This window comes from Drosophila simulans, chromosome 3L, assembly GCF_016746395.2.
Source record: "Drosophila simulans strain w501 chromosome 3L, Prin_Dsim_3.1, whole genome shotgun sequence".
Lineage (NCBI taxonomy): Eukaryota > Metazoa > Arthropoda > Insecta > Diptera > Drosophilidae > Drosophila > Drosophila simulans.
Window position 1 is genome coordinate 13,176,471 of NC_052522.2, and position 15,916 is coordinate 13,192,386.

Below are 15,916 nucleotides of genomic sequence, written 5' to 3' on the forward strand. Positions count from 1 at the left end.
GACCGTCGAACTCTGGGCTAGTTCATTCAACTTCAACCTGCTGCCGTTCAGCAAACTTCTCTAATGATCCTCCGCTGGTTTTTGGCCAAGTTCAATGGCTCCTTTCTGCAGCCACTGCTGCTGCTGCTATCTCTATCGGCTAATTATGCGTTCGCCAGCATGTCGGGCAATGGACCCCGGCAGAGGTCTAAAAACTGACATCAAATTAAACAACGAAATGTGACAGGAGTGCAACTGTGAAAGTGCAACGGCCAAAGGAGCGGACTACAAACGAAACCACCGACCCAATCGAGAACTGCGAACTGGGCTCGAACTTTGAGAAATTAGTGTGACAAGCACACGATTTCCACCTGTAGCATGCTACTCGTAACTCGTAACTGTTCTTTGCCAAAATGCAGTTAGGACCGATATCCACGTTGCAACCCCTGGCCATGTTTTTATTCCCGCAGATCGCATAGACAAAAGGTCGTTGTCGTTTGTCCCTTCCCTGAGGGGAGCCACTCCACTCCAGTCCACTCCACTCCACTCCAATCCACTCCAATCGAACTCTGGCGAGGGTTCAACAAACTGCTTTTTATCAACAAACTGTTGCACTTTCAAATAAACTAAGCTAATGTGCCAGGGGGGAAAAGTCGCCAGAACCTCAAGACGAGCCAAAATCCTTGGCCAAATAATGAAGGAGGTGCCGGTATCTTTAGGTTCGAGTGGGAAATACTCTTCTCCAGATTATATTGCTTTATTTTTTATAAGTTTATAGAATCATTAGATTACATATAAGTATTTAATTTACCTTTTTGAGCTTAATATATGCTCTTAAATTCTAAATCAGCTACCAATACTTTACAAAATTAGTACTGATTTTTAAATATTTTTTTGGCTTTACATATAAGAATAATAATGTTATTAGTATATGTAGTACTACATATCTATAGGATATACTTTGCTAAAACCTATTGAGCAATTATTTCTTTTGTAGAATATTTAGCACATTAAATACATATGCCAACAAACTTTGCTAAATAGCACATGTAACCCTTTGGCAGAGTAATCTAAAAGCCGCTCGGCCAAAGTCCTGGATGCGTGGCATGTGGCTTGTGCCACAAACGAGCCGCAGGATCGAACTGGGCCTAAGAACCGGGATCGGAATCGGGATCGGGAATCGGTACTCGGGAAGAAGCCCGACCCCAGAGGCACCAATCAAGCAGCGGACCCTCGTGCCAGCTCTGCTCGAAGCCCTCGGCTTGGCTCGTGTCATCTGTTGAATTATAAAATATGGCAAGGAATTAATTTGGCCAGCCCCTGCTGTCCTGGCCGCCAGAATCTGGCACAGCAGCAGCAGCAGCAGAAGGACCAAAGCGGCAGCAGGATAACGATCCTCGCCGATCCGAATCATCTACCGCTATGCGCAGTGCTCTGTTTTGCTCTGCTCTGCTCTTATCTGCCGAGCACCTGTCGCCCTGAATCCGAGTATGAACTCAAAACCCAAACGCATACTCATACTCGAATTCGAATCCCGATGATCTGGAAAACAAAACGAAAGGTGCGCTTAAATTCTTATAATGACTCGGCTGGCTCGCGTTTTCAACCTGCTGATCCTGTGATCCTCAGTTCCTCAGTTCCCTGGGTCCTCCTCATCCCTAAATGTTGCATCTTTGGCCGCAATTTGTTGGCCATTGTGTGTCTGCCTCCGTCGGCGACCGCCTCAAAATCTGTCTATAATCTGTGTCTTTTTCGGGTTCAGAGTCGAAAACACCTTGAGATCGATGTATCCCGCCCCTGTCCCTTTGACTTTGCACCTTTACCATCGAAATCCGTTCCCAATTTCGTGTTTAGATTTTGTCGTTTTAATTGCTGGGGCTTTACCTTTTGTTTGGGTATTGAATTAACCATTTTTGTTGTGGCCCTTGTGTTCGCAACCCTTTGTTAAGCCCAGCGGATTGGTCATTCTCCTTGCCTTCTTCTTGCCAATTAAGCTCTGCGAATAGATTTCACAATTCGCCGTGTCGACCAGGGGTTGATTTGCATATTTGACTTGGATTTGTCCTCTGCACTCAAATCGAAACAGCTTAAGATTTTCCAGGGGAAATGCGGGGTTGAAGACTAATCTGCAACCTGCAGACTTTAGTCGCTGACATGGCACTCTGTTGGCTTCCGATTTGGCCAGCGAACTTGGCCAGGCTGCAGCAGTATTCGTTCTGTTGGCCAAGTTTAGTTAGCCGGTCACTGGTCAATGAAATCTCTACCTGTGGTAAGGAAATTGAGTGGATTATAAGGACTAAAATAAATCTTTAATGGTATTGGGAGACATTTAAATTACGAGCTCAAATAGGAGTACAATCTCATAACTTTGTTAGCCACTTACTTTAGCCAAGTTTATAAACTAACATTAACTTTTTATAAAGTTCCTATAGCAAGGTGGCTTACTTAAGTGTCTGAAAATATTGAATTTTTTCATTTCTTCTAAACTCCTTGATCTACACATCCTTCCCCTACTCAAACTAGAACTAATCAAAATATGACTACCGTAAAGACATCAAAATGACTTTACGGCTCAATGAATTTTCAATATTTTTACGACAGCATATGCAGCCGTCACCTGTCCTTGCGAGTCCATTAAAAACGGATAAAACCAATCCATAACACCCCGAATTCAGGATTTGATTCGTCTAACAATCAATTTCGAGCAGCATACTCCTCAGCCAGGTGACAATGCTCAATCTAACAAAAGTGAAGCAATCATAACTTATCAGCTTCAAAGGGAAAATCGTGTAAGGGACACAGTCGAAGACGAAGAACGAGCCGGCGGCCTGTTGAAATTGGGTCACTTTTGGCCAGGCCAACAAGCCGACAAGTCGATCGTTGTAATATCGATCGAGCGTGACAGGTGCAGCGGCGCACTTACGACTGTTGTTGCACCTTCGCTTGTGGATTTTAAGCGACAGCTTGTGGCTCAAAAGGGCAATCGGCAGCGACTCCCCTGAGGGCCAAGATTAGATGCAGATCTCTCTGTCTCCCATCTTCGATGTTTTTGCGGTCTGTCCGTCTGGGGGAGAGATTTTTACGACTGTTGCATCTTTTGGCTTCTGCTGAAATGTTTCGGCACTGAAAACAAAACTAGATATATCGGAATTTATCAAAACATATCTTAAACCTACTTACAGAATAAAATATTCATAAAATTTGATTAGTAAAAGGTATTATTTCTTCATATACTGCACCTGTCTGCAATTTTAGTTAATTTAAGTTTCTGTGATTTTTTTCTGAGTGCCTCCGATTTTGCTGTTGTCGTGTGGCCCATGTCAACTGGTTGCAGGTCGCCGTTGTAATTTGCCTCCTGGCATATGGCTTTTTGCCGCAAACCGGCTTTGAGCACGCGTCTCGTCTGGTCCTGGCTCAATAATTATGCGACAGGTTCCAGGATTCCGCCAACAGCAGCAGCAGCAGCCGCAGTAGGAGCAGCAGGAGGAGCAGCAGGAGGAGCAGGAGGAGCAGGAGCATCAGAAGCGGCAGCAGGTGCTCAATGCCGCTGGAGGGAATCGAGAATCAGCGCCAGGCTGCTTACAACGAAAGGACATAAACATAAATGAGCCGATGTAATGTTGAGCCGATGCTGTTGCCCCTGCTCCTCCTCATGATCCTCCTCCTGCTGCTCCTTTTTCGAGTCCTTCCGTCTCCCTCTATCTGTGTATTACAGGTGCCTTTTCGATCGCATCCCCTCCGAATTTTAATTGTGAGCCGGGCTCTCGACTTCACCTGCAACACAACTGACCTAAGACATCTTTTTTGCCCTTGCTCTTGGCCGGGCTCTTCACCTTTTTTCTTATTTTTTTTTTTTTCCTTTTTTTAGCCGCAACTATTATTTTTATTAATAGCCAAAGTCAAAAGTCACCTGCCCGGCACCAAAAGGGCCAAAGAACTAGGGGTAGCCGGAAAACGGAACCGATTCGGAGGATGGTACGTGGGGAAGGGGATGGAAAGGAAAGGACACGAATTTGTTGCGGGTCCTACAACTTCTTTAGACCACTTCTAAGATCAATTTCCTCTTCACAATTTCCCCCCGCGCGATCACGGTTTTCCCATTCTGCATTGTCTGCGTTTTGGGGTTGCAGCTTTTCAGTCTTTTGATAGCCACACTTTTTCCATAGCTCTCTCCTTTGTTTCCATGGGGGCTTGCCCGACTGTTGAATAAATTCCAAACGGCATGACAAATTATGTGGGCTCAGGTGTTATGCGGAAAAAGGGGTTAATAAACCGAGAGTCAGCGCTGCGGAGAAACTCCAGCATATGGCTGCGACCTATCTGTATCTGTATCTGTATCTTATCGAGTGTGCATTATGGACTGCAAGCTAATGCTAAGCTGCTTCTTGTACTTTCAGCGATTTGAGGTATATATAAAGTATAGTTCCTTAAACAAAGTATAAATATTCGTATGCTTTTATAATACTGATATTTGGGATTTACGATTACTTTCTCTTTTATTGACCTGGCACTTCAATATCTTCAATGAAAGTCATATTTTCACAGAACTTGCGAGTCACTTGCAAAGTACTAAACTAATTTGTTAAAACATCCGACCTTGAGTTTCGCAATCCACCTGGCCAAATGCCAACTCAATAGTACGATGATCAGCATCTACATTCTTTGACTTTTGATCCCCACTTTGTCGGCACTTGGCGTAAAGTCCTTGAACTGCATTTTTCTTCGGCAACAATTGAACTGCATATTTCTCTCTCCCCTGCCCGGTTTTCTTTATTTTTTTTCGTTCAATATTTTGTCAATTTCGATCAATTTGTGGCGTGCCAAAGTCAAAGAAGCCCAAGAACAACCCGACGATCGAGTTTGGCTGCAGAAAGTGGCCCCAAATGAAATCCTGCGGATGGGGCTCGCTGATTTGGTCGATTTCTGATTGCGACTGCCGATGAATGGCGATAATGAGGGAAGTCGGTGATTTGTAAACTGCCAAACTTCATTTCAGGCGTTTTAAAGTGCCGCAAAATGCATTCGGACATTTCGATTACCGAAAATTGCGATCAGCAGTCCTCAATGACCATTGCTCCATGCCCCCTCATCCTCGATCCCCGCCAGCCCCGTTTCTCACTTTATTTCGTCAGCAATTAGTTCGAACTTCGAACACTTATTGGCGTTTTCCCCAAGGATCGGGCATGCAAGTGGGCCGAGGGGCATGTGTACCTGCTGTAACGCGGCGACTTACAAAGGGCATTCCACAAATGCCACATTGGGCACAGATCAAAGATCACCGCGTCACCCGAAACAGGAGCAACTTATTCCCCATCAATCGAGTACGTGCAGGAATTCATCTATAAAATCAGGTTTACGAACAGGCCCCCGAAAAAATATTTGGAGCGCTTTGGACAATTTGTATCAAAATGTGGTACTTCAAAGGAGGAGGCTGTGTCCTTGATACTAAGGAATTTCTTAGCTGTTCAAGGGGTTGATCGAAATAATGAGATATTTAACCCACCCGATGTAAAAACTATTTGAATTAATAATGCATACCAAAAATTTCTATGTTTTAATCATATCATGTGTACTTTTTGATATGCCCTAAGATATTGTATAAAGGTATCAATTGTTATCTTTTGGCAGCCATTATATCATTGCAGATATTTGGCGTTTCATCCTTTTAAAAAAACCATATATTTCGTTTGTTCTCTTTTAGCTTTCAACTTTATTTTCCAAAAATCATATACGCTCCTAATAAATATAATTACAATAAGTCATTGGGTTTATTACAAAATAAGAATAAACTAAAAATTCGCGTAGATCGTATAAATAAATGTGGGTGATGTCATTAATAAACTTAAATAAATTAGGAAACTAAATTTAGACAAGTGGTCGCCAAGTGGTAGTTCATTTGTTTGAGGTTGTTCTTTGGTACGTTTAGCTGCCAATTTTGGGTTAAGTTTGAATCAAATCAAAAACGTCTAATGCAATAAATTAGATTAGTCATTAAGCTAGTGTTTAACGGCTATAAAAAGAGTCTTGTTTGGGATAACTATGTACAGACTTAAGGCAGTATCTTAGCTAATAGGTTTTAACAATAATTCTTACGATTAGGTAAATCTTTGCGAAGGCCTAAACAAAACAAACTTTGGCTTCATAGCAACGACTTAGACTTAGGGCCAACTGTGATCTGCTCCACCTTCATCATCATCATCACCATCATCATCTGGTTTTGAGTGTGTCTCTCGTCCTGCTTAGCTAATACTGGGATCTCCTGGATCAGAGATTGCCGCCTAGCCTTGGTCAGCAGCTGCTGCTGCTCACCTCCATCTTCAGGGGCTTCAGGTCCTCCACTGGCGGAGCCTCCTCATGGCGGCTCTCCCGATGACGGCGCAGATCCACCTTGCGCTGGAAGGACTGATCGCAGAGGTGGCATCCGAAGGGTTTGTAGCCCGTGTGCTTCCTCATGTGCGTGATCAGGTTGGAGCTCTGGCTGAAGGCCTTCAGGCAAACGGTGCACTTGTGTGGCTTCTCGCCTGGAATCGCAGGAAAATCAATAAACACAATTAGTTAAATGCCGCTTCAAAGTTTATTAATTGTGGCCGAGAGGCGGCGGCAGCTTTACAGCAATTAGACAAATTGAAAGGCGATAGGGATCTGTGCGCTCAAGGGTGGCTCTGTTTGCACTAGGTTGTGACACATTTGCCCAGAAATACCCGGGTTCTATCCCCATGGACTAGCTTTGATTTCACCGAATATTCAACTTACCAGTGTGTATGTACGTGTGCTTCTTCATGTCCGACTTTTGGTGGAACCGCTTGCCACAATATTGGCAGGGATATGGCCGCGTATCGCTGTGGATGAGCAGATGTGTGGACAGGGTGGACGAACGCTTGAAGCTCTTGCCACACTGTTTGCACTGAAAGAAACAATAGAAAACAACATTATTAACAACACATTCAAGCAGAGCGAGTCATGATTATTGGAACTCAGAATACCCCATATTTGCACAGCTTGAGCATATTCACGCCAAGCCGCCAAATAATCAAAAAATCAGAAAAGAATTTATATATAAATTCGCCGTTTTTTGTGTGCCTGAGCCAAATTCGCAGTGGCAACATGAATTAAACTAGATTTGTGAGTGCTCAAATATTTGTTAGACAGGTGACGACAAGGGAAAACCCAAAGCCAAACTTGGTTAGCCCACATCCAGGCGACAAATAATCTAGAACCTTAGCCATTTCTCAGTGCTGAAACAGCTAGGTAAATATTGTTTAAGGGGCGTTCTATCTCGGCCCAATGCTAAATCTCAAGTGAGATACTTTCCAGGGAGCTTTAGCCATGCATATATGTACGTACATTGTATATACCGCAGTATTTGTGGGCCAAACACAGCTGGGATCCACGGGGAATCGATCGCGGGGATTGGACGAATCCAGTGGCTGTAACATCTTCGGTTGTCAGATTAAATGTTTGAACAGTTTGCCAGTTGCAGCAACGTTGCAAGTAACCAAACATTGACATAACACAACTCAAATCGTCGGCCTACGTGGGCGACATTTATTAAACACGAAAACGTGAAAACAACGAAAAGTAAAACACATAAATGGGTGAAAAAATATGAGACAATTTTTTCGAAAACCCCGCATGGTCTACGCGTAATTGTAAATTGACACAAGTGTCGGTTTTTTAAAATTTCTTTCTTATTGGTTTTTATGTTCTCTTATTATTTTTTTTATTTTTTGAGCCTTGTTTTTGGGATTTTCTATTTGCGCATTGCATTCGCGTGGACCATATCCACTACACACATTGGCTAGACTCAGGCCCAATTAGTTGCTCTATTGTTAAGCTGCGCTCAACTGCCTGAGCCATAATGTCAATTTGCTTAGCTCTGACAACGGAACGGAAGTTGGCAAAGCTCGAAAAAAAAAGAAAAAACGAGCAGGGAAACAAAAAAGAGTTAAGGAGAAACCCCAAAGTCTGAGTCAGCCGGGTGGGCCTCCAATGGTGAACAGATGTAAAGCACGAATTACAGAAAAAAATTCGATTTTATACATAAACAGCTGAAGAACAGTGACTGCGCCTGCGCGAAGGACTCTGGCAACTGTCTTCCTCGGCTTTTTGACCATATGTCACTCCTGAAGCCCGAAAACCTATCGCATTTCACTGACCCTTTAATGTGTGAAAAAAAAGACTGAAAAAATAAGGACTCGCGGCGGGTGTTGATGGATATAAACGCAATATGACATCGGGGTAGGCATAGGGCATTAGGGTAAGTCGTCTCAAATTCCTGAGGGTCGTGTGCCCTCTTACCTTTTGCACAATCCAATATCGAAATGACAATTATGATTGTAATTTGTACATAAATCTTCGGGGGCGAGTTGTACACCCCCCGCCCGCGCTGGCGCTAATCAAAATTATTTGATTAACTAATTGCGTGATTTCGATGGGACTTAATTGAATTTCCATAGAGCTCTATCGGTTTGGCTTGTATTACCAACTTTATGACAGTATTTGCTGTGCCACTTTTCCAAATTGAAAGTGGTATTGGTGGGGTTTTCGGCTCGGCGACAATTAAAACCCGCGCGGACAAAATATGAAACAATTAACACAGGGGAATTGCCGAGGACACGCAACCTTATGCAATGATACGAATAGTATTCGTTTGGGTTATAGATCATGGTCCTTCAGGACACGTGATAAGCCCATTAAAGAGGACCGGGACTCAGAGATTTTCAAGCGATTTGCCCTCGATTTCCTCTTCATATTTCCCCACCCGTCTACGCGTTTATCCTGTTTGAGTCTGCTTACCTGGAAATTCCTGCCGCTGCGCTTCTCCTCGTTTTCGCCTTGGTAAGATGACGAGGAGGACGAACGACGCGCAACATCTGTGGCCGTCGAGTCAGGATGTTGCTGCTGATGCTGATGTTGCTGCGGCTGCTGCTGGTGATGCAACTGTTGTTGCTGCTGCTGCTGCGGCTGTTGGTGTTGATTACGCATGTAGCCGAATTCGGCGGCTGCCACCAAATTCATGAGCGCCGCTGCCGAGCGGTTATCCTGCTGCTGCTCGTCCTTGATGCGATGCTGTTGCTGCTGCTGCGGCTGCTCGCTCTTCAGCTTCAAGTGCTGGGTGAGCAGCTCCAGGTTGTTGCCCGTCAATCCGGCCATGAATGCGCTGCGATGGGCATACAACTGCTGCTGGGCCACCTCGAACTCCAGATCCTGGACGGCATTCGAGGCGGGAGCGGACAGCGAGGAGATCGGCGATTGCAGCGAGGATATGGATGCAGTCCTGCGCTCATACTTGAACTTTCGCACAATGGGATCCACCTGGTGCTCCTCCTCATCGCCCTGCTCCTCCATCTTCAGGCCGTACTGCTCCCTTCTCGCCGATCTCTCGCACATCGAGGCCGGTGACCAAATGATGTTACCCTGCGATCTCTGGCGCTGTTGCTGTGGTGTACTCGAACTCTTCAGATTCACAGCCCTCAGTGGAGGCGGGGTCACGTTCAGGGAGGTCATCGAATGCAGTGGCTCCACTTCGCTGCTGGAGCTGCTCCTGCTGCTGTTGTTGCTGCTGCTGTGATACTGATCTCGGTTGGAATCATCCGATGTGATGCGCTCCTTGGTGCTCAGATTAAGTGGCATATCCTCATCCTGCTCCTGATAGTCCTGCTTGCTGTTCTCATTGTTATTGTTCAACTGGAGCTCATGCTCCTTTTCGGGCGTCAAGGCAAAGTCACGATCCCGCTGGCCCAAGACCACAGAGGCGGGCGATTTGGGTGTCATGGGGGTCAGTGGAGTACCCAGAGCCGTGGCCGAGGACAACAGAAATTGGGGCCACAGTAGGGCACTCGAGTAGAGCAGCGGGTTGTACAAAAAGGGCAGATCTATGGCGGAAAATGCAAATGCAACGGATCAGTTGGATAGAAGTTACTAAGATTAAGAAGGAGCACTATCCTCAGAATGCCTATCAATGCATGGTTACTTTCTTATTGTTAAGAACTCCAGAAAAGTAAAGATATGTTTGCTGATCTGTTGAAATCGTTAACATTTTGATTTTAAGAAACTGAATCTAATCAAGTAATCTTTTAAATACTTGCTCTCAACTTGCTGCGATTAAATAAGCTAATCTTTTTGCTATCTTCACTGCCCCATATACTTTTCTGCCAATCCAGATCGGGAACTCACCTCGGCCATTGAGTTTCTGTGCTGCTGCGGAGGCTATCACAGTGTTGAAGGCGGAAGCCCGCTGCATCCACTGCTTGTCCAGAGCTGCTCCATGGCAGCCCAATCCCGCGGGACTCGGCTGCTGGGAGTGCGGCGATGGCGGCGGCGATAGGTGATTCATTTTGATTTTGGATCTTTACTTTTTGGAATCTCACTGGGGCTGATTTGCGTATTTGCTTTAACAGTCTTTGGATTTGGGATTTTTCTCAGTACTGTTCACTTCACAAATCTCACTTTCTTGGCGTTGTGATCTTGGATTCGAACGGATCTTGGATGGGTCTTATTCAGTGCGGTTTTATCTTGACTCACTGGAGACGAACACGTCCGTATCGCTCGGTGCTTCGCACCTGACTGAATCTTTGGTCGATGGCTCGGTTCTAAATTGAGCCAACGGTGAAGCGGCTTGGCCCGAAAAAAAGGTACAAATCGAGCTCTCTTTTTTGTGGCACTGTGTGAGTGCGGCAGCAAGCCGAATCAAAACGGGCCCTCGGTGTATTGGTGTTGACTCTTTTGGTGGTGGCTCTCGAGAGCCCTCCAATGTTTGGTTGGTGTTGGTGTTCGTGTTGCCAACTCTGGTTTTTCACCTTTGGCAGCAGTTGGCGGCAGTTGCAGTCCTGTGTTCCATGTTGTAAGGGTCAAGACGCACAGTTAGGAGTCCCCTGGCGATCTCGATACCCCAACCCCTATCCTCTTGGCCCATCTACTACTGGTTTTCCTCTCGGCAGCACGCGTTTCCCTACTAATTGGTATGCAGTTAAAGTTTGGCGGGCGTTTGTTATCCTTTTCCCGCTGCCCTGTAACAGTTACAATTGCCTTGCTCTTTCTGTTGCTGCCAACACCAACTGTTGTTGGCTTGGGAATATCGGGATCGGTACTTTGGCCAAGGGAGGGGAAGCGAGAGAGGGCCAGCAATCGGCAGAGGATTTCACTGCTGATCGGTGGAAGGGGAAAGGACGAGGGCGGGATGGGGCGGGGTAGCATACAAATATTTAGGTGGATGAATCCAAGGATCTAACATCTGTCGTAGCAACTCTGCATGTTTGTAGATACTGTTTAGATTGCCTTTAGATTTGACAAGGATTACAAATGGATTCCTAATTCTTAATGTGATGAAAATTAATTTTTGTAATAATTATTAAAACGACATTGCGAGTAAAGTATACGAGAAATTAAATTTAAATTCATATTTTTTACGCACCCCCAATAAGGGTAAATAGTTAAATATATATTAAATAATAAAGCACCATTGTGAATTTAATATGTAAACTTTAGATATCATCCATAAAAAGTGTTATTACGTTTTAGAGGATGGACATAAACATACTTGACAACCAATGCAAAAATATATCGACTTTATTTAAATTATTGTAGGATTTTATTTGTTTTGTTTCTATATAAAATCTACATGACATGACTGTTTATAATAATGTTACATTTTAATATATTAGATGTTATAAGAGCTATTTGTTAGGACAGATTTTAAAGATTTTTAAAACCATTTTGATAAAAAGTTAGGTTTGGTTTTATGTAATTTACTTTCCACACAGTTTTTGTTAAGGTTATCATTGCTAACTTTGCAGTTCGTCGTATATTTCTAAATCATTCGAATAAATTTAAAAAACTCAATTCTTTTGTCAGTTATTTCGCCATTAGGAACCATTACCAAACTGTAAGCTATAAAGTCCCATCTTCTCGTTGGATCGTAGCTATTAAACCACTCAGATAGGAGGACTGAGCACCTGCCACTTTCTCCCTCTACCGCTCGATGCACCTTTTTCCGAGCTTATCCTTGATGAGAGTTCGTGGTCCTCCTCCTGAGTTGGTAGCTCGCCACGCTTGGCCACCTCGTCTTAGCCGCCTCAATTCCAGTTTATCTATCCTTTGCGCGCGCCACACCTGCCTAGAAAACGAGCCAAGAAAAAGTGGCGGGCGCACACTTACACTTCCACATTTAACGATCCTTTTCCTTGTCAGCAATTTTAGTTCCCGTCCCCTAGTTTTTGGCGCAATTTCCTTGGCAGGACATGTGCAGAGTTGAGGCGACACCGAAATTCCATCGCACTCGTGTCCGCCACGGGTGCCGCCGATCTAGCGAAGCGGTACGAGGCACGCGGCCTAAAAGCGGGCCAAAATGGGGGAACTCAGGCTACTACCACTTCGACCGCGATGAGGGCTGGCCAAGTCAAGTTGGTGGCATCGTTGCGCTTGGCGGCATTTCCATGCATTCTGTTTATCTGGAGAACTGAGGGCGCGTGCTCATCCCCTGCCGCTTTGTAACGGATTCACCGTATGCCGCTCACACATCTATCGTTTGATATGCGGTACACAGAGAGAAATACTTATTTGAAAATTACAATATTCCTGTTTTAAGAATACTGAGAAATTAATTGAAAAGGCTATATATTTTTAATCGAAATGTAAATTAAAGCAACTAACATGTTAAATAAGTTTGTGGTATTTAGTTTTTATATCCATTATTTCGAAATTAGAAAGACATTAGGATAATTCTATTTAAGACAGAAGAAAATGTAAAAGTAAAATTCTAAAATTTAAAGTTGGTGTTTAATAAGCTTCAAAATAAGAATTTTTAATAAATATTATTATCCATCATTATTTTTTGTAGTGCAATGCAATGCATCACAGGGTCGAGAGTCGTAAATAATTTCCATTCTCTGTTTTTCATGTCGGCGACATTTTATTTACGACACCCTCAGCGAGCCCCTCTGCGTTTGAGCAAATCCCACACTCTGCCGCTCGGAAACTCGGAAATGCCTTTGCACTTGGCTCGTGGCTCTCGGCCCGCCGCTCGCTGATTGGCCAGCAGAACGTCGAGAGGGCGGGTAACACCTACACGGAACGGGTTTGCGCCTGTGTATGTGAGCCAGCTCGTGGCGAGGTGAGTTTCTGCTTCTGGCCAACATCGGAGGTGTGTGGGCCGTGTGGACCGTTAGATAGATGTTGGATTGGCCGAATGAAAACCCCCATGATGAATGGTCGAGTTGACTTGGTGAATGGCCATAACAACTGATCTACGATTTCCGAGCTTATACGATTAACAGATTTTTAGTTAACGTTAGATTGATTAAAATAACAAAATTAATTAAAAATCAACTTTTTTATCATGTTAGTCCAAAATAACTTCAATACATAAATACATAAATAAAATAATGATAAAGGTTTATAGCCTTATCTTTTTTAAACAGGTATTTAATTTGTAGTGCTACCACGCAAAAAAAAAAATAAGGAAAGGTGAAGTTTTAAGATGCAAACTATATAAAAGGCTGACGCTGATGAAAAACTTACTTAACTTATCGCATAACCATATTTTATTATATATAATTGCTAAAGAATTATTACTCTTGCTCACTTCTGTAGCATTTTTATAAACAGCAACATGTACTTACACTTATAACTAATAAAGGAAATTCGTAAAAAATCGGGAACTTACTCATGATGCTAAGTTACTGAGATTCCTTTCCTTCCTTCGCCCCCGTTCACAGATCTCTACTGATTTATCGCACTATCTGCCGACATCGTTTAAAGCACTAAGAGACCATTTAAGTATTCTCTATTTGTCTCACAGTGGGTGCTGCTGGCCAGCAGGGAAATTCCTTCCAACAAATCAGGCGGAAATCTGTAATAAATTTATTATTATGTAGCCTGGCCATGTGGATTATAATTGTCTTGGCAACAAATGGGGGCCAAAACGATGCTCACAGCGAGGCGAGGCGACAGTGGCCATGGCCACCGACTGGCTACTGGTTATGAGCACGACCAGGAGGAGTCCCTGCACCGCTGTCGCCGGTTCATATCGTGCAGATTGTTGGCAATTATTAAAATGATAATTGCACAAATCTGGCTATCAATTGACGACCATCGAAGACCTTAGACCAGCCGCAAATGCAACGGCCAAAACGAGCGAAAGCCGCGCACAGTAGCTAAAACCCCAGACTCAGACGCATGCGCAGATGCAGTCAGCAGTCCAGCAGTCAGCAGGCTCCCATTTCCCAGTTTCTCCCAGTTACCAGCACTCCGCATCCCGGTCACCCGTTCCCAGTCCTCCAGTCCTCCAGTTCGCCAGTTGGCTACTCCAGCTCTCTTGGCCCGGCCTGTGCGCTGGCCTGCCTCTTATCATGCGGCGTTGGCGCGCTGTGCAGCTTTTCGCCAGCGTTGACAATTTGGTATTAATTTAAGACAACAGCGGCAACCACAACAGCCAGTCGACCAGGCCCAGACAGTTGGCCACTTGGGCCGCAGTTACAGCCACAGCCACAGCCGCAAAACAAAAGACGGACATTTACATGCTGCCAACGAGGCTAACAATGAAATCTGCGTAGTTTGTTTTGGCCCCCAAAGGAGGGGTCGCAATCTGCCAGCTTAGTCAGCCCAAAATGTGGCCAGAGCTGAGAAAAGCGTTGTAAGAAAATTAAATATATAATGAAAACAATATTTTATTTATTTACTTACCATTTCCTAAAATAAACCAAATATATATTATTAATAATCTAAAGACAATATAAACAAAGTTTTATCCCAGTGTTCGTCTATGGCACAAATAATTAACTAAATTATATATATGTTTTTCTAAAATTCCCACAAATTGCCTTTTAAGGGCCAACAAACTATAACTCGGCCCCACTAAACAAGAGCGCTGTGCTTTGCTTTGCTTAGTTTTCCTTTGTTTTGGCTAACTTTAGTCCCTCCGCTGCGTCTGCGCACAATTATAAAACAAAATTGATAAAATTATTGTTGTTAACCGTGGTTGGCTCTCTTCTGGCCAAAGGAGCCTCGATGGGCGATTAGCCCAAAGCCAAAAGGTTGCCGTTGCCGTTGCGGTGGCCCCAACTGACCATTGCGCATGGGGTAGGGGGCGAACCCGACCCCCTTTCGCATGATGATGAAAATCAGCGAGTGCCGCATGGAAAACGAACTGGGAATGTGTATGGTAATGCGAATTGGGGGACCTCCTCCTGGATGCTAGGTGGCCAAATGAAATTTATTTCAATTTCATTTGATATTAATTGCTAATGGCCTTAAGATTGAATTCCAATGGCCTGCCTTATTTGGTTGTGGCCGAGTGGAGGAGGCCAAACAAATCGGGCCAGCGACTTCTCACTCGAGTACTACGAGTATGTTGGAGGCTTGTTAGGATTGTGTTTTTGGAAGCCCCTTCGAGGGGCTGGTGGCGCCACCACAACTATTTTGGGGTACAAATAAGGCACCGACATGGGGTCTCGCCCGCACAAATCTCTGACAGTTGAACGCCGTTTGTCGTTTGTCGTAATTAGCAGGCAAATGGTTAACTTACGATACCTTTACCCTTCTCGTGCCTTCTCCTCCCTCTGGAACTGCATTGGGATTGGGCCGTTTTGACCATTTCTGGCCGAGCTGTGCGAAAGTTCAGTAGAACTGACTTTCGAAATGCAAGCGGCAGCCCACACGCTGACACAATTAAGCCAAACACATGTCGTCTCCGGCGGAGATAAGCCATTTATTAACTTTTCACAAGACCTCCAAATGATGCCATAATCTCCGCTTTCGGTTAGACATATGGGAGAGAAGCCACGGCTATCTGCAGCGCCGCGAGATGCAAACAGATAGAACGGAAGGAGAATCGCTTGGCTTCCTGCAGAAGGTGGGATGCCCTGAAATTGGCAACTTTAGATTCAGAGAAATAAAATATAACATCAAGCAGCTACTGTATACCACAAACCAATAATAA

At 44.3% G+C, this 15,916-nt stretch overlaps 1 protein-coding gene across 1 annotated transcript; it reads right to left on the minus strand.

The window, feature by feature from the left end:
• Positions 1-5,660: 5,660 nt before the first annotated feature.
• Positions 5,661-10,670, minus strand: LOC6737947 (zinc finger protein sens). Its single transcript, XM_002084730.4, has 4 exons — positions 10,156-10,670; positions 8,776-9,854; positions 6,733-6,883; positions 5,661-6,500 (listed from the first exon to the last, which is right to left on the minus strand). Exons 1-4 carry the CDS (start codon positions 10,313-10,315, stop codon positions 6,268-6,270), a joined length of 1,623 nt encoding a protein of 540 aa, XP_002084766.1. The 5' UTR covers positions 10,316-10,670; the 3' UTR covers positions 5,661-6,267.
• Between the last annotated feature and the right edge of the window lie 5,246 nt (positions 10,671-15,916).